Here is a 21,325-nt window from a genome sequence, read left to right on the forward strand (position 1 = left end):
TTAATTGTGCTGAGCTGTTTCTTCTAAGGAGAGTTGAAATCTACTGAGAAACAGTGTTCGAGTTTACTGTGCAAGCACATGAGTAATTAAATACTTTGAACGGAATGTTTACAAAAACATCATGCAATTACGGATACTTCTGAATTCCATTACAGATATTTCTGATACTTCTAAACCTCAATAAAAGCCACAAGCATTTCTCCATATCAACATTACTACTGTTGGTGTTTGTACTCCCACAGTGTGTAAAGTGAGGGCTCATTGTACAAGGTGCTGGGTGTCACACTTCTGGCACAGGATAATTATGTGTCTTTCTCAAATACATGTTTTTGATGTAGCAAGATAAAGGGAGAGGAACAATGATACCCCTTTTCATCTGTTGCTAGAGGGGACTTGTACAAAAGGACAGATGGGTAATCATGTCACAAGAAGGAATGGCTGTAGACTGAATTTACGTAGTTTTGAAATGAGAGGCTTGTAGTTACCAAAGCAGTTTTGTCATTTTAGAATGAACCTTCATCAGTTTTAAGAAGGACTTGTATAATGGGGTTTATCAAAACACTAGGAGGACTAAAGAGACAAGGAGTTTTTTTCCAGCTCTATGATCTCTACCTTTTGGAAAATGAAGTAACTGTCACCTACTTGTCAGTCAGATTTACATGCACCACGGTGAAACTGTAATGTGAAAAAGGGACACCTGAAGCAGAAATTTCAGCTTCTTAGAGGGGTTTTTCTGCCTCATGGTCAAGTCACTGCCTTGGAATTGATGGTAAGAATCATTGGGGTGAGCAGGTATAACATCTGCTTTACTTTGTATTTACTGTGTGATAGTATCAAATAAACAAGCAAACTTCTAATTCACAATTTTTTACCAAAAATCTGATAAATTAGCTTACTTTTTTTTTTAAACCAGTTCAGCACCAAAAGCTTAGTGCACATAATTGCACAAATCCAGAAGTAACAATCTAAACAATCCTGTTCATGTAGAGAGAAATAATGCTGGTCTGGCCTGGTAATATCTTGCTCCAAGAAATGTGTTTCCATCTGCTCTTGTTTGGGCTGTGCAGCATGAACTTTTGCTTTAACTGTAGCTCACTTGGAGTTTAAAGAATTTATTTGTTCTTAGTCCTTGTAGGCTCCAAAATTAATTCCTCTATGAATAACCAGAGATGTTTGAGAAGTCTGAAGAACAGGAAGGAGCACTCTGAAATTCACTTGCAGAGTACTTGCTGCAGTGTTTAAATAGTGGTGCTGACTGCTTTGCTATGGAGAGGATCCAGGTTTATCCACAATTCAGATGGTTCTTCTGGAGGTGCCAATTACTACCTCTGTAGTAGTTCTGCTAATGGCAGCATCGTTGTGTTAACTGAATGCACAGTGGCACTGGTATTGGGCTGGCTGAGGCTCATTGGTTCACAGTGGGATGGGCTTAGGTCTTTCTCTAAGGAGGATTTTGGAGAGGGAATGAGAGGTGAAAAATAATTTGTGGATGAAGTATTTTTTCCACACAGTCTGCACAGGTATTAGCTATACATGATTCATAATTCTGTACAGGCATTTAGGTCAAGGGGAGGGATTGAGGCTTTTTTGTGAATGTTGAAAGAATGCAAAAGTCTATAGTTTTCTTTTTTTTTTTTAACCTAACATATGCATCCTCAAAATGCCTCTATTCTGAATATCTTTGAAGTTATTAGCTGCTCAGACTGCCTTTCCTCTCTTTCAGGCTGCAGGTGTGATAACCCTGATAAGTCAATACAGTCTCTTTCATTTACCAAACTAGGAAATCTCTAGAAAATTCCAGTCATGGGGAAGTTGTATAACCTTCAATGCACAGTATTCTGGTGCTTTTCTGGGCTTATAGACCTCACTGTCCATTTTGAAGTGCTAGTTTTTCTCTCTGGTAGTAAATGGATTTTAAGAATTATGGTTGTCACAGGGCAGTAGGGTTCTAGAGGAAATCCATCTTAAAATAGTGGTATAATTCTCCCGTATATCTGCACACCTGAAACATTCCATTTTCTTGCCTCCTTTCATATCTTTTTTCCCCTTGAAATTTAAAAAAAAAAAAAAAAAAAAAAGAGCTCTACTGCAGTCTCTGTGCATCAAGAGCAAGCTAAACTGTTTTCTTTTTTCATTTCCTGCCACTTCATGCTTCTGTCAGGACTTTTCCAGGAGAAAGGGCAGGTCAGTATCCAGTTGTCTGGGAAAAGAAAACTTAGTTACAGATATTTAAACAAGCCCAAAACAAATAGCTTAATTGGTCACATGAGGAAAACAAGATGCCAAGGTCATCCTCTCCTTCCCTCATATGGCATCCAAGTGACCCTAAACATCTGATTTTTTTTTTTTTTTTTCTCTTAGCTTGCCTCTATGTTTAGCTTTGTAGTTTCTATTAACAGTATCCAAAAGATATGTTGTGCAAGGCAGGCAAATGTACCTGCCCACACTGCATGGAGACAGGCGTCCTGCCATGGCAGTGGAGGAAGAAGGGCTCAAGCGCTGCTGTTCCTCCTGCAGGAGGGAATTGGTTGTGTAAGAAGGGAAAAATATGCAGGGTGACTTGTCAGGGTGCCATAGACTCTGGAAAGTCTGTGGCTAGGGGATCAGTCTTATGGCAGGTTGCACTTAACCATCAGGATTATCTCCAAGAATCCTTTTTTGTGTTTGCAGGAAATTGTACATTTTGCATTCAATTCTGCTCAAAAAGATTAATCTTCAGACACTGAAAATGAATTCTCTCTAGTTGTCAGGCAGGTTGGTGACTTCCAAACTTTTGAAGTTTTCAGCCCTTTCTGGATTGCTGATCTGCCTTCAGCAGACAAATGACCTTGTGGCCCTGAGTAGAATAATCATATTGGAAGCTATTTGATGATCTGCCTCCTTCAGAAAATACTTAAAGATTGAATGCATTTAAATACGTCTGTTTTTTAGGCCCAATTGTTGTTAATACAGGGTGAAGAGAAGTCTCGGTGAGGTATCTGTTCCTGTACACTAATGTGAAGTTTCACCCTGAAAAGCCCTTTAGTTAGGTGACAGACAGGAGGCCAAGAAATGCTGCTTAAAGCGCTTTCAAATAGTCAAGTGTGTGAGCTTCAGTATTTTCAAGTACTTCAGTACCATGGCAACAAGAGCTTCAATGCTTGAGAAAATTGGGGACAGAATTAGCATACTTCCCTAGGAGGAGTCTTCTGAGAGTTTTGAAGTGGTTTGCAAATCTGAGGTGGTCATGGGTGCCTGTCAGAGAGAATTTCTCTGCCTGGACCTGACCCTGCCAATTACTAGCGAACAACCAGAGCACTTGGCAGTGCTCCATTCCATTTAGCAGATTCCCAGATCTTTGTGGGGTGCATACCATTGGAGGCCCTACTAAATTCAGTTGCCACATCTGTGAAAACATTTGCTGACCTACAGCAAAATCATGCTTAACTCCAGACAAGGTCTAAGATGGTTTTCAAAATTAAAATGTGAAGTTCCAGTCAAGCAGCTTGATGAGAGGGCATCTCTCTATACGCAGACCATGGTAACAGTCATTGGCCACTCATCCTCATTCCAGAACCAGCTACATAAATGTTTTTGATAATGAAACATACAATTTATTGCTTGCTCTGGAGAGGGATTAGACATTGTAAGCAGTAAGGTGGGCAAAGACATGTTGACAGCTTGGAGAAGGGATTAAGTTGCATCATAATCAAAATTTGCTAAACCTGGGAGAATCTCCTCATCTGCTCTTGCTGGGATTATGAAAGGCATGGCCCCTTGAGTAAGGACTAAAATACTGGTTTTGGTGCTGGACTGTTGTAACATGAAGATGTTTGGAGACCCTCAGTTGCTTTATATTAAGGAGTTGCTCAAGTGTAGCCCTCCCCTAGACACGGGTGCCATTCCTGTCTCAAAGGCAGTAGTGGTTTGACAGTACTGTGACTGTGGTACATAAATTGCTTTAACATTGTACATTATAAAAAACTGTGGCAGTAGTTTCTCCCATTTCATTTTCTAAAAAGACATCATCTTCTTTCTTGTCTTAACAGCACTTGAAAAGAAAGTGCAGAGGAGGTGTTTCCCTCTACTGGCTCATCTTCACCGTACCTCTCCCATTCGGCTTCCTCCTCCTTACAATCCCCAAGTGAAGATGAGTGACCTGCTGCAAATATGACATCTCTGACAAGTGTCATTGCCTCCCACCAGTCTGAGTGGGTGTCCTTCACCGATGAGCTGCTCCTCCCTGTTAACCCACGAGGTAAGCTTTGTGATTTTCTTTGAAACTTGAGACTTTCTTTGCTTGATTTAGACCAACTACTGTCATATATCTAACATCAGAGAGCTTGCCTTTTACATGGAAGCAGTTTGTGCCGAGATTGAATTATCTCCTGTTACCCCTATGGAATAGGAGAATTTGGGTCAAAAAGGCAAATTACCCTCCTCATGTGATGTAATGTAGATCTACTACAGGTTTCGGAGCTGTCCTTCAAAATGGAAGACAGTATCCAACCAACCATGGAGGAAATCTCACCTGTTATAATCAAGTGCAAGACTTCCCAGTGTTAATGAAAAACTGCATTAGGTGGAGGAAAATTTCCTACATTTAATGGCAAATTTTAGATGTTTCAATAAAAAGCAATGAAATAATGGTCAATCCTGTAAATCTTTCTATGTTGCCTCTATTTTAGGTAGCACTGGGGATCCTCCAGTGAAATGTTTTCATTCCTCAGACACATCCTCAGGAGAGTACCACAATGCAAATGGAGAATTTCAAGACCTTTTCCACACAGCACTGGAAGAGGCACCTGACCAACCCAAGGTGGATTCTGCTGTGCTTGGTAACCATGTGTGTCCAAGCACTGATCTGTCATCATCCATCAGTGCTTGGGTTCAGTTTGAAGAGGCACCGTGGACCAGTGCTTCATCAACCCACCCCCAAACAGGTGAGGCAAAAGCAATGAAAAGGTCTGCTCCAGTAAGATAACAAAGTACAATGAGAGCATACAAGATTTTTGTCTTGTTCTTTGGCTTCTCAAAGTTGTACTTTGAGTAGTTTGTACAGTACTGTTTGTACTGTACTGTTTGTACTATTTTAACCCAATTAATGTTATCAGAGTTTCAAAAAGGGCTCGCACTATTCTTCTGGATTGAACAAGAAATATTTTCTTTTTGTAAAGAAAATGAAAGCCTTCTGTGATTCGCTCTACCTGTGTCTTGACTAGGTCTTGGAGATTGCCAAAATGCATTCATGGGGAAAGAGCATAGAAGTGTTTTCAGTAGTGACATTTCTTATATAGAGGTATGAACAGCCATCAAAAAAGTCTGAGCCATATTTGCCTCTGTAATCTGGAGCTGAAAGAATGGTGATCACCTCTTGATCATAGTCTTTACCTGCTCATAGTTCCCATATTTTTTTTGCCAGAAGCTTATTGATACCAATAACTGTTGTGCTAGTGCTCATTGGTACTTTCTGCTGTCTTTTGATGCTATGATTTAGCAGCTGCAGAATTCCAAAGACAACAGAAGTTTACCTTAATTCCAGCACTGTGTACACTTTTCTTCAGATGTAGCAGTTCTTTCTGACATACTTTAAACATGCATGCAAATCCTCTGGCTTGCCTCATCAGCTTACGCTAACTGATGTGGCTATAAGAGCTTCTTGCTTTTCTGCATGAACAGACTTCTGTCCTTCCTTGCAGGAGGTTGTGGAGTAATTGCCCAAGAAAATAATAGTTTACTTTTTCATGTTTACAGTGAGATTATCTCTTATTAATTCCACTTTATGATTGCTAATTATTAAAACAGTTTAAAGAGTTATAGCTTTCCTCTGCTCACTGAGTCCTTCAGATATTCCTTGTAACATGAATAATACTTCTGTCAGAAAACTTGGATTGTCAGCTTTAGATTGGGTTTTGGGTAAACCCCATCTGGTTTTCCATCTGCTCTTTTGATGGGTCCTACAGACTAGTCCTTTTGAGACAGTGGTTAGACCTTTGTACAGAAGTAGGAGAATCTTCAGGCTACAAGATATTTCTCTGATTTTCTTATGTTGATATTTATTTGTTGGTTCTTAGTTGTAAATACTTGTTGATCCTTGTGATGTGGAGAGAAGGAAGAGCACCTATGAAGTGTAAGTATGTAAAACTGAGGTGCTCTACCTCTCTCTCTAGTTTCATGGCTATGTGATCCTTATGCTTACTCATACAGCCACATACTTTTTCAAATGGGACTGTTGGTTGCTCTGACTTGGTATTTCCTTCCTAATGTTGTTATATCCTTGTTAACTGAAAAACTCATAAATGCACCTTCTTAAACGAAAAATAAAAATCTTTGCTCAACCTTAATAAAGCTAATCATAAGAAAGAGACTTCCATAAAATGAATTTTATGGTATATTACTTGATGTCCTATGCATAGAGGGATGTGGCCCAATGTTAAGTTATGTGCTTAGCAAAAGCACTGCCTCTTGGTGTGTGTTTTCAGTCACAGGGGATACTAGTCTGTAGGCAGAGGTCTAGGATATCGAGATGAGGAGAGTAGAATAGACTTTCCAAAAGCATTGCAGTTTTGAAGACACTCATTTGTGCCCCTGTAGAGGCTTGTCCTGTGTGATCCATGTCACTGAGGGAGGATAGTTACACGCTAACTTTGGCATCTGACTGAGATTCATGGAGGAGGGTTGTTCCCCTAGCAGTCAGACCAGGATGTACTCCATGTAATTCTTGCATGGGAAGCTTTTATTCTATGAACTATATAGGAATCCTAAGGAGGTGTTTCCTAAGGATATTTTAAAATGCTTGCTTATGAGCTGGTCCCACTCTTATTCTGGACCGCGTATGATAAATGGCCAGACCAGTGCAGCTGACAGCCTCTAAAGGGAATAAGAAATGACAGCTTTTTGTTTCTGGCCCTTTGCTTTGAGGGACATTTGACAACAAGAGGTAGGGTAAACTTCAGCCTAGTTATTCTCCATTATTGTGCAGATCACGATTGTTTCTGTGGGCGGCAGCAAAGCTGGAGACGTTGTGTACGCTGACACACTCCGTGGAAAGCCCATGGTGACAGCAATTATTCATTTCCAGTAGCAAACGTTCTGCATAAGAACAATAGCCAATACCCAGACTGGGGCGGTGGCAGGGGGGGAAGAGTATAAAGGCCGAGTACAAACAGAAGGATTGGTGTGAGAAGGATGGACACATTTGAAATCTGCTTCCTGTGCAGGCAGCTGTGAAGAGCAACGTCCTGGAGGCTCAGCACCTCCGGTCGCGTTCCTGTCAGGGCTCCAGCGCTGTTGGGAAATCGTCTGTCTGTCTGTCCCTGCTTGAGCAGCTGCTCAGCTGACTAGATAATTACCCAGGCTGATGGCCAGGCTGCCTGGAAACACATTTTGAAAAGGGCTTGGAAAGTGGGATTTCCAGAGTGCCGTGAGAGCAAAGAGGATGGGTCCTAGGAGAGAGAGATGCTGTCTTACTCTGACATTAGGGCTACAGTATTTTGGTGCAGGTTTCCCCAAAACCAAATATTTGTCCCAAACTGCTCAGAGTCTAAAAAAATAGCAAGACAATAAAGACAGCTAGAATGTAGTGGTTGTCCTATAGGAAATAAATTTGAAAGAAAACCAAGGCTAATGCTGAACCCTTGTTGTTTTGGGAAAAGTGAAGACATTACTGGGGGAGCAGAGATCAGGGGGATTGATGGCAAGAAACAGGGCTGAACAAACAGGCAAAGAATATGGAAGATGAGAAGAAAGGTCAAAATCTGAGGTACAGAAATGAAAAGCGCCCATAGTAAGCCTCACAGTGAGAACTATCTTTATTTAGGATGTTCTTGTAAACCCTTCCTTCTACCAGGTTCAGGCAGAGTAAATGCTAAGCAAAATGTTTGTTTCAAAATATTTCTGCATTTGGGCTTTATGTATAGTTAACTGACAGCTGCCAAATCATGTGGATTTCTCCTTGAGCAGCAAAAATTCTTGGGTGAGGCTACAGAAATATTTAGTCACAGAAATGATGTATTGTGGTGACCTCTTCTCTGTTTTCCTTTTGCTGTGAAAAGAAGAAATTTGATTTTTGTTATGGTTATTATCAGCCTAGTCAAACTGTTGCTCCCAAAGTGAAAAATGAGATTTTTAGGCTGACCGAAATGCTCCTATCATGAACACTACACAATCTGTAAATGATCACAGCCAGCGGGTGACAAAACATTTGCATTTGTTACACAATGGGCCTCTGGCTCACAGTCTCATATTCTGTCAGTGTTAGCTGCACTCTTCAATTCAATGAGGTATTCAGCAGAGCACCAAAATTAGACTAAGGCAAGATCTGTTACATCATCCATCCTACACACACAGCCAGTCTCACTTCTTCCCAAGAGCTTTGTCTGGTTTTAAATGGCTGAAATAACTTGGACTCCTACCATGCCTCTTGAGAGCCTATCCAACAGCATATCTGAGCTTAACTACTTTGTGCTGTTCTCTCTGAAAGTGGGCAATATTTGCGACACAAGATCCGCAGCCAGAAACTACACCTGTCACTAGAAACTGTGATGCTATCCTAAAATCAGAAAAATTTGAAGTCCTATGTAATAAGAAAGGAAATTACACCAACATGGTTTATTGTAATACAGTGTAGGGATCAAGGAACAGGTCCTCAAAACACTAAAGAGGAATTAATGCTTCAAGGTAAATCTGCATATTAAAAACCAATCCATTGTTTTAAGAACAAAGATGTCAAGAAAAGTAAAATGCATGTTGAAGGAAACATTTTTTGGTCTGGGAAACAATGAGTTGATTTTCAGTATCCAACACATGCTACAGAATTTGCATTTTAGGGATAGTTCTGGCACTGGTCTTTCAACACAAACAGACTTCTGAGAAATTCCTGCAACAGAAAGGCTCTGACTCTCCAACTATTGGCATTAGAGACTGAATTCAAAATTTTTACAAAAAAGCCCTGCCTCATGTAGGAATTTGGCCGCAGTACTTCCAGGAATCTGAAAAGCAGCAGCAGAAGCATCTGAAGAGAGATCTTAAACGTGTAGATGTTTACTTTTGCTTGTCTTGCTTTTTGAGATTGCTAAATAGCCTTTTGGCTCAGCATAGGGGAAAATACACTTTTGCTAGTTTCAAGGGTTAGTTTTGGGGAACCTAGAACAGTCACAGGTAGAAGTTGACTGTAGTAAGAATTTAAAGAACACCTGTTGCAGAAAAAGCTGTCGGTGGTTTTGATTTCCCAAAGTACAAGACTCTTTTTAGAAAAAAACCAAACTATTCTATTTGTTCAAGATGGCCCAATTTACCTGGAATAAAATTAATTTGCCCTTAAATAGAAGTATTTGGCAACACTAGTCCAGTCAGTCACCATATTAGATAAAAATTGGTTTTGGAAAGCACAAAACTAGTTGGCAGTATATAAGTTGTTATATCTTACATGGTTCTAAATTAGCCTGTTTTTCATATTGCTGTGACTGACTTAAAACAAAAAAATACTACAAATCTAAGATCTTTTTTTAATAGAATAATTCCACAGTTTCTAGGATATAAAGCACACTTTAAAATAAACTTGGCTCTTGTTAGTGATCCACATACAGAGCTCAGTTTTTCAGCTTGTCCTCTACATCCAAATAAGGTGCTGTGTGTCAAAGCAATTTCAGGTGAAATTTTAAGGATGGCTTTTCAGGTGCCTCATGCCATGTTTAACAAAAGGACTGAGAGCAGGACTGACATTATAATCACACATTCATCATCCTTTCTCTACAGGCATCGAGCACAGCTCCTGGAGGGAGGAGGGGTGGGCTTTGGTTGTGTGTCTAACACAACAGCTGTCAACCTGTGCAATAAGGAGACAGATCTGACTTTCATCTCCTCATCCTTAGGGATGACTCTACTCAAGCCTCTCAGTATGTAGGCTCACAGCTGTACACATATAAAAATACCGGTGCCTGCTTACCTGAAGCCGTCAGTGCAGAGATACAAAATAAATTCACACTTCTCAAGAGGCAAGGCAGAGAGCACTGTTAGGATATTCCGTCTGCGCGCACAACAAGGTTTCCATAATGAGGCAGTGCCCCATCACATCACTTGGATGGAGAGAGATAAATCTTCTTTAACGTTAATTTTTCTTTTTTTTCCAAAATTCTGTCAACCTAGTAAGGGTTGTTTATTTATTACACGCTGAGAAGAGAATCTCTGTGTCAGCAGTTGTTCAGTAACTGCAAGATTTGGGGTGCATGAGGATCTCTGTTGGTGTAACAGCTAAATATAGAGGTACTAACTTAGAAAATAGCTATTATGCTGATATTAAATTAGAACTAGTCTCTACCTGTACAGTTTTCCATAGTTCAGGAAGACTCTTTAACCATAACTTTCTTTTTATTAGTATTATTTCCTCACTAGAGTCATCCATTGTTCCTACCATTCAAGTGATGTTGTGGGCAAAGAGTATGCAATAGAAAGAGTACACAATACAGACTCACAGCAGTGGATGTGTATGACTGTGTTCTGAACTTGAGGGGGTGGTTAGGCAGGACTTAACTGTTTGACATGCAAGTCTGGCAAATGAGTAGAACAGGATTTTTGGTCTACACTGAGCAGAAATGTTATGTAGTGTATTCAGATTGGGACTCTCCATTCCGCATGTTCAAAAACAAAAGCTGTTCGTAGTGCACATCAATAGGTCAATTTCTGGTTGTTTTTATGCTACCCCTACATGTGGAGCGTTCCTGAGTTGATGACTGCATTTGAGTGGGTGTCACAAATAGGGAATGCTTAATTAAGTATAATAAAACCACTTTAAAAAAATCTGTGGTACTGTAAAAACTCCTCTGTGTTTCTCAACAGACATATTCAGGTCTTGTCAGCAGTGTCAGAAACATGAAATTTTGTTCTGAAAAGTCACAGCTTCTCCAATACTTGAGCAACAGGAAAGCATATGGCTACCAGCAGTATGGGATCTAAGGCAAGATAGCTGAGTACTGCTGGAGGTTAACAGTGCCTGGCACTGGTTAAGTTGCTCTGTGTTTGTTATGAAATAATTGTGTTGCTGTGGATGTTGGAATTTATATTTACAGAGCCTCAGTACACTGATCTAGCATGTCTTTGGAATAGTTGTGATCTTTGGGTAGATTGCCCTATATGTCTCTAACCAATACCTGTTTTCTGCAATCAGTGTCTGCATCAAAAGCACCCAGCTGGACTTCCCCTTCTTCCAACTCTTCTGAGAGGCAAGCCCGTGCCTCAGAGAGCAGCTGGACAACCAACTCAGAGGACACCAGCAGCCCAAGCATTGCCCCCTCCTACACAGACCTGCAGTCACTTAATACCGAGGACTTGACCAGTGGTAGAACATCTGCAGCAGATTCAGCTGGTAAGAGGGAAGCCTTCAAGCTTCCATCTCGATCCTTTTGATGCTACTCAAACTCACTGTTCAGAACTGAGCCATTCAGGGAATGGATCCAAAGCAGAACAAACTCAAGGATTAGGCAGACTAACATTTTGTTCTACTCCAATTCCAGAAAAATCACACTTGGATTTTACACATGCCTGACATGTGCAGGCTCCTGAAGTTAGAGCCAAATGCGACTATGTACCTGTTGATAGACTTGGTTTTCACGTGCCACATCAGCTTAAGCTGATCTGGGAACTAGTATGTTGTGGGAGAAGCTGGATGCCTTTCCTGAATTTCCATGCAGAAATTTTCTTAACATTGTATTGAGCTGAGGCAGGCCCAGCTTTGCATGGCCCTCTCTGTTTCAGTGAGTGCCAAGACACAGATCCAGTTTGCTGGATGCGTTCTTTGCATTGTGCTTTGCGCTGTTACTGAACAGTAATGCAGAGAGAGTGTAAGACATGACATAGGATGGTTCACTAGCAGAGTTTAACCATTTAAGGATCTTATATCTGACCTTGTAGGGCTCTATTCAGATACAATCCTGATTGTGGAAAGGTATGCTACATGGCATTGTAGCTCTTTGCCCCTCAGTTGTACTCTGGGTAATCTCTGAAGCAGGAGAAATAAAGCAGAGTGGTGCCAGTCATGCCATGGAGAATGGAAACTCCTGAATGACAAAGCTGACTTTCACAGTGCATAAAAAAAGCTGACATGTCAGGACACAAAAAGTCAATACACAGCTCCAGGAGGAAGCACCTGCAGTATGTTGGAAGCTGTTCAACCCAAGCTGAGGAAGGTCAGTAGCTAGCCAGTTTGGTGATGAAAATTGATTCCCTAGTGTCTTGATAGCTCAGACCTGGGAGATATTTAATGTGTTTTCTCTCAGGTGGTGAATGTAAAAATATGTTGGAAATAAGATCTGTTTTGTGAGAATGGGCTTCCTAAGCCTTGCTGAAGTCATATGTCCCTTCCATAAGAAATATATACATGTAACACCTGCAAAGAGTATTATTTGGTGGTTCAGTGAAGCTGGGTTAGACTTCTGGGCAAGTTTATAAACAGCAACATGGTAGGTGCTGGCTCAGTACTTTAGACAAAGGATTTGTGGAGAAGTAGTAGTTACTTTGGATAAGTAGCGCTATTTCTTTTTTTCAAACAATGAAGTTACCACAAATCTGTGTGACCATTTTTATTTTAGAACACTCTGCTTCTCTGTACCTCTGCGTTTGGAAACCACTTTTTGGTAGAAAGGTAGAATAGGCAAGACATAGTATGTGCTGGATATTTCTGTTTTGTTGATTTGTTGTAGGCTGCTGTCACTGGGGCTGTCTCCATCTGAGCGAAGGAAATGAGGGATGCCCAGTCCATATGTAACTTTGCATCATATAGGAAAGTCAAAGACAAAAGGGCTGCTGTATATGCCTGGCACACATATGGGACTTTATGTCCTATATATGGCCCAAAGTGAAGTTGATACTTCAGTAAAAGCTTTGTGTGCAACCTTCTTACTAGTTCTTTCTCAGTCAGTCACAAACTGACATATTTATTAGCAAGATGAGTACAAAAACACATTCCAGTCACCTTAAAAATTTTTGAAGTAAAAAAGTAGGTAAGATAAAGCAAGGCTGTGCTATTAGTTAAAACATAAGATACCTAAAACATAAGATACACTTCCAGTACCTTAGAGGTACTGGTACTTGAAGTATGAAATAGTACATTGAGTCTTCCTATCACCAGGTGTGGAGTTTGCAAAAGGGCAGCATGAACAAAGTGCATGTTTGTCCTGTTCCTGGCATGCCTCACAGCCCACTCGCTGAGCTGGCTGCTGGCATGAGGAAGGTTTGTGGAAGTGGGGAAGTTGAGGACCCAGTGGCCATGGAATTGTTGTACAGTTCTTGCTGCTTTTCTGTTCAGTCCACCATCATCCCACCATCACAGTGGACAAAAAATGTGTGATCAATTTCTTCTCTCGTTCCTCTCTGCCCCTCTCCAGAAATTCAGTTCTTTAAACCTGACTTGATTCAAGCATTTGATTTGCATTTCTCCCCTCAGAAGACTGGCTGCCTCAGTCTCTAGTGAAGTTTGAAGGCTCCATCAAGGCAATGAAATGGCATGTATTTTTGCCATGAAGGCAAAGAGAGGAATCCTCGTGCTCTGTATGATGATGAAGTCACCTTAACTGTTAGCCAGGATGTTGATTCCAAGGTCAAGCTTGCTGAAGGGAAAAAAATATCAGACTAATTTCATTGCTGAAAAACCCTATGAAAATAAGTAATCAATGTTTGATCTACTTCGTGATGGTGAAGAATCAGGTCTATAAAATAGTCTGGGTTTAATACTGTTTCAAGTGGGAAAAACTTAGTGTTGAGAAAAGCATGAAAAATTCCACTCTGTGGTCAGATGCTAAGTAAAATAACTGTTTTAGCCATGGTGAATTTTTATTGTCTGAACAGGATGAAAGGATACTCTGTTCCATAATTTCACCATTTGTCTTGAATTTATCCTGCATGCAAAATGCTTAAACACCAACTGCCTGTGATAGTTCAGGGCACAGGGTTTTGTGTGGGAGCAGATGAAAGCCTGAGGTAGGTCTGACTGCAGGCCTACACAGAGACAAGTCCCAGCCATAAGAATGTGCATCTTGGTGTCTAAGCAGGTAAAATTGTTTGGGAATTAACTTTCTCACAACTGACACAAGATTTGAGTGTAAAACTTATGGGCTTGAGCTTTATGTAATGCATGTGTTTATGCACGATATGGCTTAGGAAGATATCTGAGAATATCTGAAAAAGATGAGAGAGACTTGAATGATCCCAACCTGAAAGTCTACCCTTGCTACAGGGGACTGCAGAAAACCTCCCGACTGATGGAGTTGGGATAAGCAGAGTGATATCATGTAAAGGCAGCAATGTTCACAGTGGTGAAGGTAAATGTTGCATGAGCAGAACTGAAAAAGATTTGCTTTTCTATCAAAGTGCAGCTGAGAGATGCTGCACTTCATTGCCTATGCTTGTTTGAACTCTGGCACCAAGAAGCCTTTTATATTGCCCTCATCTTTGTCAGCATGAGGGGCTCTTTAGCCTGCAGCAGCTAGCCAATAAATGTGGGTCAGGTGATAGCAGACTGTCCATTTAACGTGGGCATGTTTACATGGTTGCAACAGCAAGCACTTTGCAACAGCCGGGGTTTCAGTGTGTGTGAAGCTGTGCTTGGTGCTGGTGAAGTGGCCCCTTGCCTCAGAGTTCTTACCATGCCTCGCCGTGTTGCTCAGCTTGGATCAATGAGCATGAAAAGAAGTGGGAACTTTTGGCCTTTGTGCTGTGCTCTGCAAGATAAGTAACACAGGACATCTCTGTTACTGATACAATACAAGTATTTGTTCCTTCTGTAGCAGATGCCTGTCTCAGCTTTCAAAAAAGGCCAAATATCTGCGAGTCAGAGGAGCAAGGGAGAGGCCTTCTTGTAACTGTGGTTATAGATCTGGAAGCACCGAGATCTGTTCTGAGGTTGTGCCCAAATACCCTAACAACTTGATTTATATTTCTGCATTTCACCATTCTTCTTTAAAATAATTTTATTAATATAAATTGAAATTAAATTGTATACAAAATATAAATACTTATATATGGTCAGTATGTATATAATAAAGAAGATAATATCTATATTTACATCGCTTATAAACTATATTCTATTACAAATTTAATAGAATATATAATAGAATCTATCTGTATTATATAATAAAGTTATATAATAAAGTATGTGTACGTCTGTGTGTAGGCATAAGTTTCCTCATAGCAGTTTTAGGTGCATCATTGCTAGTTGTGTTGTTTCTGTTGTGGTTCGTATCTTAGCAAAGCTGCAGCTAAGCCACATTTGATGTTAACAGTTCAATTTGCTGACCAGTTGTTCTCTTTGGCACTCTCCTGAATCTCTGGGACTACTGGGATACTGAGGAAATTGCTATGTTATTATTTTCTGAGAACATCTGCATGTTTGGAGATAGAAGGTTGTGTATGTGACCCCTAACTTCTCAAAATCCAGACAGTTAATAAATAGCACAAGAAATTAATTCTGAGAATGTTGTTATTTTCAAAGTAAAACACATGGTTTAAGGGGGTTCTGGTGCTTCTGTTTCAAAACCTGGAAATGGCAATTCTGACAAGCTCAGCTCCAGCTATCTCTTGAAGGTAATAGAGGGCAAGTAGTAACTTTTCAAACCTTTTCCTAATGCTTTTCTGCAGTAGTTTTCTTGCATGCATTTCTTCTGTAACTGCAGCCAGCTAGATACTGAATCCTGATATGATGATGGCAAGAATGGTGTTCTGTGAGTTTCAAACAAGCAGCGTTGAACAGATTATATAGCCATGCAATGTGGTTGCACTGAATGTCAGAAACAGGCTACAAGCTCTGAAGTTATTCCATGTTAATTACCAGGGAAAGGGGGAAAATTATATATGCTGATGATTACCACCTTGCATCCAGAACTGCACTTCAGTTATGCTGTGTAACTACTAACCAGCTTGTGTTGGTGTCCCAGTTCCAGACTCATGAAAAACTTGCACATGAGAGCCTGCCAAAGCCAGCTGGAGAGGCTGCAGAGAGGAACATCCAACCCTTGCTTCAAGGAGGAGGGGACTCCAGAGTACCATGAACAAATAGCACCTAAAATATACTCTTAAACAACTCCAACCTGTAAGAGCTAAATTCAGCACCAGAGGCAGGGGTTTTTTTATTCTTCATGTCCAATACCAACTAGCAATTCAGGAGTTTCATATCGTAGTTGTCATCCCATATTTTTCTGAAGCATTTTTAGCTTCTTTAAGATTAATACAGGGCAGATCTGGGAAGCTAGGTCTAGATAATTCATAGCAGTAGAAGTGCTGTGATCCCAAAGTAGACCTGTGTACTGGGAATTAGCTACTCTTCAAAGCTTCCTGGCCACAGTATCCCAATGACCTCTGCAGTAGTGTTCAGTCCTCATCCCTGTTCTTCAGTGGGGAAGCCTGCAGCTTGGTTGTGCAAGCTGGACCTAGGTGAAATAGAAATGGCTTTTGCCATATAGACTGACAGTCATGCTCTGATGAAGACTGCAGTTAAAAGCGGTGGACCAGAGTTACTGTCTCAGTCCCTCCTTTTGGCAGGAAGGAAGGCACAGAAAATCTGCCAGGAGAAAGAGGGAAGTGTTAGAATGGGGAAAGAACAGGTACAACAATAAACAAAGGTTTCTTTCTATCAATTCAGTAGAGAGAATTACAAAATAATCTTGGTGTGCAGTCATCTGAGTCATAGACTTTAAGGTCAGAAAGGAAGACTGTGCTGTCATTATTATTGTCCAGTCGGGCCTCCTTCATGTCTCAGGCCAAAGAACCTCACCCAGTCATTTCTGCACCAAACCCCTAAATTCAGTTTGAAATATACAGCACAATGCAGGCTGTGCAGAGAATGCATTGAGAGCGGCCCTGAGGAAAAGGATGTGGGGGTGTTGGTGGATGAGAAGCTCAACATGAACTGGCAATATGGAAGAAACTTTACTGTGGGAGTGGTGAGGCACTGGAAGAGATTGCCCAGAGAAGCTGTGGATGCCCCATCCCTGGAACTGTTCAGGGCCAGGCTGGGTGGGGCTTGGAGCAACCTGGTCTAGTGGAAGGTGTCCCTGCTCATGGCAGGGGGGTTGAAACAAGATGATTTTTAAGGTCGTTTCCAACCCAAGCCATTCTATAATACTACCATATCCTGAGAAAATACTTGCATAATATCGTCCTGATTAACATCAACTGCAGCAAAGTTAGCCCCTGTTCAGCCATTTCCATCCCTTTAAAACTTCATTTTTAGAAAGGATTCTCCTAGTGATAACACTTAAAGCAAATTTGAGATGTCACTGAGCTCAGCTCTGCCAGCTCTTGTGGGGCTAAATGTAGTCTGCTAACTTCAAAAGGTTCAATATCTGCCTCAACTATGCCCCAGAAAATAACAATGATTACTTATCTGCTCTGTTACCTTGCCTCCCAAAGGAGTGGTTGATGCTGCTGTAGGACTATCAGATTCTTGCTTTTTCTTCAGGAACAATGCGAAATATCAGGGTGTAGGAGGACAGGATTTAACATTGCTCTTAGAGTAAAAAAGGAGTTAGAAGAAAGCTCAGAAGTGTCTGCTCCTACTAATGCCTGCTAGGCTGAGTCTTATGCTGCTTACCCCTGTGAATTAATTAGTCCTTCATTGCTCCTCCACATTCTAAGAAAACCAAGTCTAAGACAAGGAGGAGGCAGAGTATGAGAGGAGAAGGTGACAGCATGAAAGAACTGAGCCTCATTTTCATTATTGCTTGGAAATGTTTTAATTAAAAAGTTTTTATCTAAATAGATATATACTAAAAAATGTAATAAATTTGCTGTTTAATTGAGTGTTTTCTTGTCTGCATGCTAGCATAGAATCAGTTCTGATCTTGTGTATGTCATTGGCCCTGTGCTGCAAACAGCTAAAGGAGCATCTCCTAGTTCAGGTGCTGAGTTTTGTTCTCATGGCTATTCGGAAGTGCACGGTACAGTAACTGTGGACTTGTAGCAGGGTTATCTTTATTATTGAAGAGCTAAGTGCTGAGCCTACATGGTAATCTTGATGGATTCCACTCTTTTCACACCTATTCACTAATGTTTTTATGTAGTCAGATCAGCTAAAAAGAAAGCAGGGAGAAGTCCAGGGCCAGTCACAGGACTGACCTTCTGATCTCCCTTTATATAGGCAATATCCTGAGAAAATAGATGTGAGGAGATGCTTTGTAGTTTGTCTTAGGCCCATGAGGCAGACTAGGTGGTACAAAGCCCTTTATTTCTGTTTGTAAGGCTGTGATTCCTCAGCCAGAGTGTTTATGTTGGCCCCAGTTGCTCTCTAATGCAGAAACCCACATGCTGATGTGATAAGCCCGAGGAGTTCAGTAGGAGATTTTGCAGCTGGACAGGACATTTCAGTGTAAAGCTTAATTGGAGATGGAATGCTTAATTGGAGATGGAATGCTTAAGTGCAACAGCTATCTGTGATGGCTGTGTCGACAGAGGAACAGCTTGGTTTGTTTGGAGCAATTCTGCAGGATGCTAAGTGGCTTCCAAGCTTAAAGCTGCTGGGAGAGAAGAACACCAAGATATCTCCCCACATCCAGCTCTTTCAAAGTGGAAAACATCAGTGTCAGTCTTCAGCGACATTCCCTCCCTTGCCTGTTGCATTCGGTTCCTGGCAGCATGCTGCTGTACTGCTGACAGGAGGCAGGAATGGCACTGTAGCCATAGAGTAGCTCTGGAGAAGCACTGTCCCAGCTCCGTGCTGCTCAGCAGCACAACCAGTGCCCCACAGCACTGGCTGCACCCCAAGGAACACAATTCCACAGCTCCCAAACCACAGCGGGATTCACCGCAGGGAGGAGTCACCCACCTGAGAACTGGCATTTCCCACCCTCGATTCTACATGGCAGAGAAGCAAGCAAGGCTTCAGCACTAGTACCAATTAACATGAGCTGTAAATCATTGCATGTGCTCTTGATTAGAGATCCCAGTTCTGTGTGGAATTTCCTGTCTGATTATGAAGGGGCTGAATGGAACTGGCAGAGTGAAACAGCCAGTGAAAAAGCTGGCAGCAGCAGAGAGCAAGTAAGAATGAGAAATTTTGCAATACCCAAATGCATGGATTTGCTTGTTTCTCTCTTGCTGTGATATCATCTGAACCATAAGAAAGGCTCAGGGGATCACTGGACTACGCAGCACAGGAATTGGAAAAGTGATGATGAATGCCTGTAGGGGATCAGTTATAGAGTAATCTCCTCAAAGAACAGTGTGGGATAAAATGGGAAGCAGATTTGTCAAAAACATGAATAGTGGATAGAATCATTTAACCAAAACCTTCAGCTTCTATGCTGACAACTTATTTTCTTGTGCTCACTTAGAAACGTGTGATAAATGTCCATTTTTATCAGGACTGATGCCTTTTTTCTTTTATTCAGCCCCAGTGTTAGGGAAAAAATGTAACACTTTCTGTCCATTCAAGGCAGAAATGAGCAAAGCTGGATGCCAGTACTCTAGGGAGATTGCTGATTTATGTCTTTACTTCAATATCTCTGGTTTTTACCTCATCTAGCCTTGATCAAACCATACAATACTGGAGCACAGATTATGACATGAATCTTACTTAATAACCATGTTCATCTGTTATTAGAAGCAATTTGGTCTTAAGTGTCCTTATGTTTGAGAGATGAGACCAAAATCCTCTGCCTATATAAACTGGTATTTGCATTATGACTGTGCATATTGCATGAGAGGAAGAGGAGGCTTCATGCTATTTCTTCATTCTGATCTTGGTTAGCAAGAATGAGAATTGCAGTTCTGGGTTTTGTCACATGGATGCCAGTCCAATTGACTTGTCAGTACCCTTGTGGTACTGCAGTATATTTCATGGAGACTAATTTGAATTTATCACTTAGGACTCAATTTTTTAAAACTATTAAGAGTGCTCAGTACTTTTTGTGAAGAAGTCCAGATCTGGGTTTTGCACCTAAAACTGTTTTCAAGATTCTCATGTCCCAGCTATTCCTTTTACAGCTGAACAAAATTTCCAAACAGCTTCAGCTCAGTGTGCTCCTCTCCAAATCTAGCCATTTAATTTAGTGTCTAAAAGGAGATTAGAGATCCTGCCAGCATATGTCCTGTAGCTCCGTGTTCTCAAGCCCATTACAGGCTTTCAACAGTTTATTGAAGCTGCTGTATTTTCACATGTAGACATTTCAGAGAGCTTTAAACATGATTCACTTAAGATCATAGGAATGGAATCTATTTCCCAGGACCCTGATGTAAATGTATTCATGACCATTTCCTACCCGTGTGTTCCTGTGCCAGTATTGTCTTTCAAATAGCTTTTTGCCCTCTCCAGTGTAAGCACTTTAATATATTTATACAGGGTAATTATCTCTCTCTCTGTGTTCATTTGCTAAACTGAATGAGACAAGCTCTTTAGTATTCTGGTTCTCCATTCTCCTCCTCATCCTAGAAAGCTTTTCTCAGCTCACATTGCTGTTTGAATAAATATTTTGGGTATGTGGTGATCAAAACTGTGCAAGACTGAGGTCTCACCACAGCCTGATACCAAGATACTAGTTTTCCCATCTTCAAGAACTGTTGCCTTGATACATCCCAGGATCTTACTTCCTTTTGTGCCAGTGCATCAGGCAAGTACCCTTGCACTATATTCAAATCGATTGTTATATCCTAGATCACTTTCTCTCATATGTAATTAATTAGTTCCTTCCTTATAACAAATGTATTGTCCTTAAATGTCTGATTGTGAAATTTATGTTGCTTCCTACATTTCTTCTTATTTCTGATACTCCAGCACTCAAGATGAATCCCTCCTTTCAGTATGACATTCAGATTTTCTTTTATATACCCAGATCCTCCTAATTGTCTGTATTCAGCAAATAACATTAGACTGTTCATTTCTGTGCCATGATCATTATTTAAAAATATAGATAAACATAGTGTTAATCATGTAAACTTAATCAAGAAATTTTACTTGTAGCTCCTCTAACCTAATATTTCACTTAAAACTCAATGGCTGTCTTCCTTTTAGCTTGGTTTTTAGTGCCATCTTAATATTGGTATCAGTCTCCATTTTAACTCCTTCCCAGGTGGCACCACATTAAATGGTTTTTCTAATACATTTTTTATCTAGAAAATTTGTTGTTGATTAAACCTCATAGGTTTGGCTGGAACAAACTACCTCTTCTAAAGTTAGATTTCATCCTCTGTATTATCTGATGCTTTTCAATTTTTCCTTCCAAAATCTTGCATACCACTACAGTCAGACTTCAGCCTTGTACTTTCCAGAACAATTTTTACCCCTTAAAGATATGGTTACTATATATGCTCTTCTCCATTTGTACAGTGCCATTCCCATCTGAATTGATTCCTTTCAAATCCTTGG

General features: G+C 40.7%; 1 protein-coding gene across 3 annotated transcripts in view; it reads left to right on the forward strand.

Annotated features, from left to right (window-relative positions):
- Positions 1-21,325, forward strand: part of STON2 (stonin 2) — a 75,204-nt gene that overhangs the window by 12,571 nt on the left and 41,308 nt on the right. For 2 of the 3 annotated variants that reach the window (XM_032112257.1, XM_032112259.1), the window contains exons 2-4: positions 4,029-4,237; positions 4,668-4,922; positions 11,144-11,341. In XM_032112257.1, the coding sequence (XP_031968148.1) occupies positions 4,150-4,237; positions 4,668-4,922; positions 11,144-11,341 (541 nt within the window). In that variant the 5' untranslated portion in view covers positions 4,029-4,149. Of the gene's footprint in view, positions 1-4,028; positions 4,238-4,667; positions 4,923-6,059; positions 6,110-11,143; positions 11,342-21,325 lie in introns of those variants that run through there. The other variant, XM_032112260.1, reaches the window with a different exon arrangement.

Source organism: Corvus moneduloides, chromosome 6, assembly GCF_009650955.1.
Source record: "Corvus moneduloides isolate bCorMon1 chromosome 6, bCorMon1.pri, whole genome shotgun sequence".
In the NCBI taxonomy this organism is placed as follows: domain Eukaryota; kingdom Metazoa; phylum Chordata; class Aves; order Passeriformes; family Corvidae; genus Corvus; species Corvus moneduloides.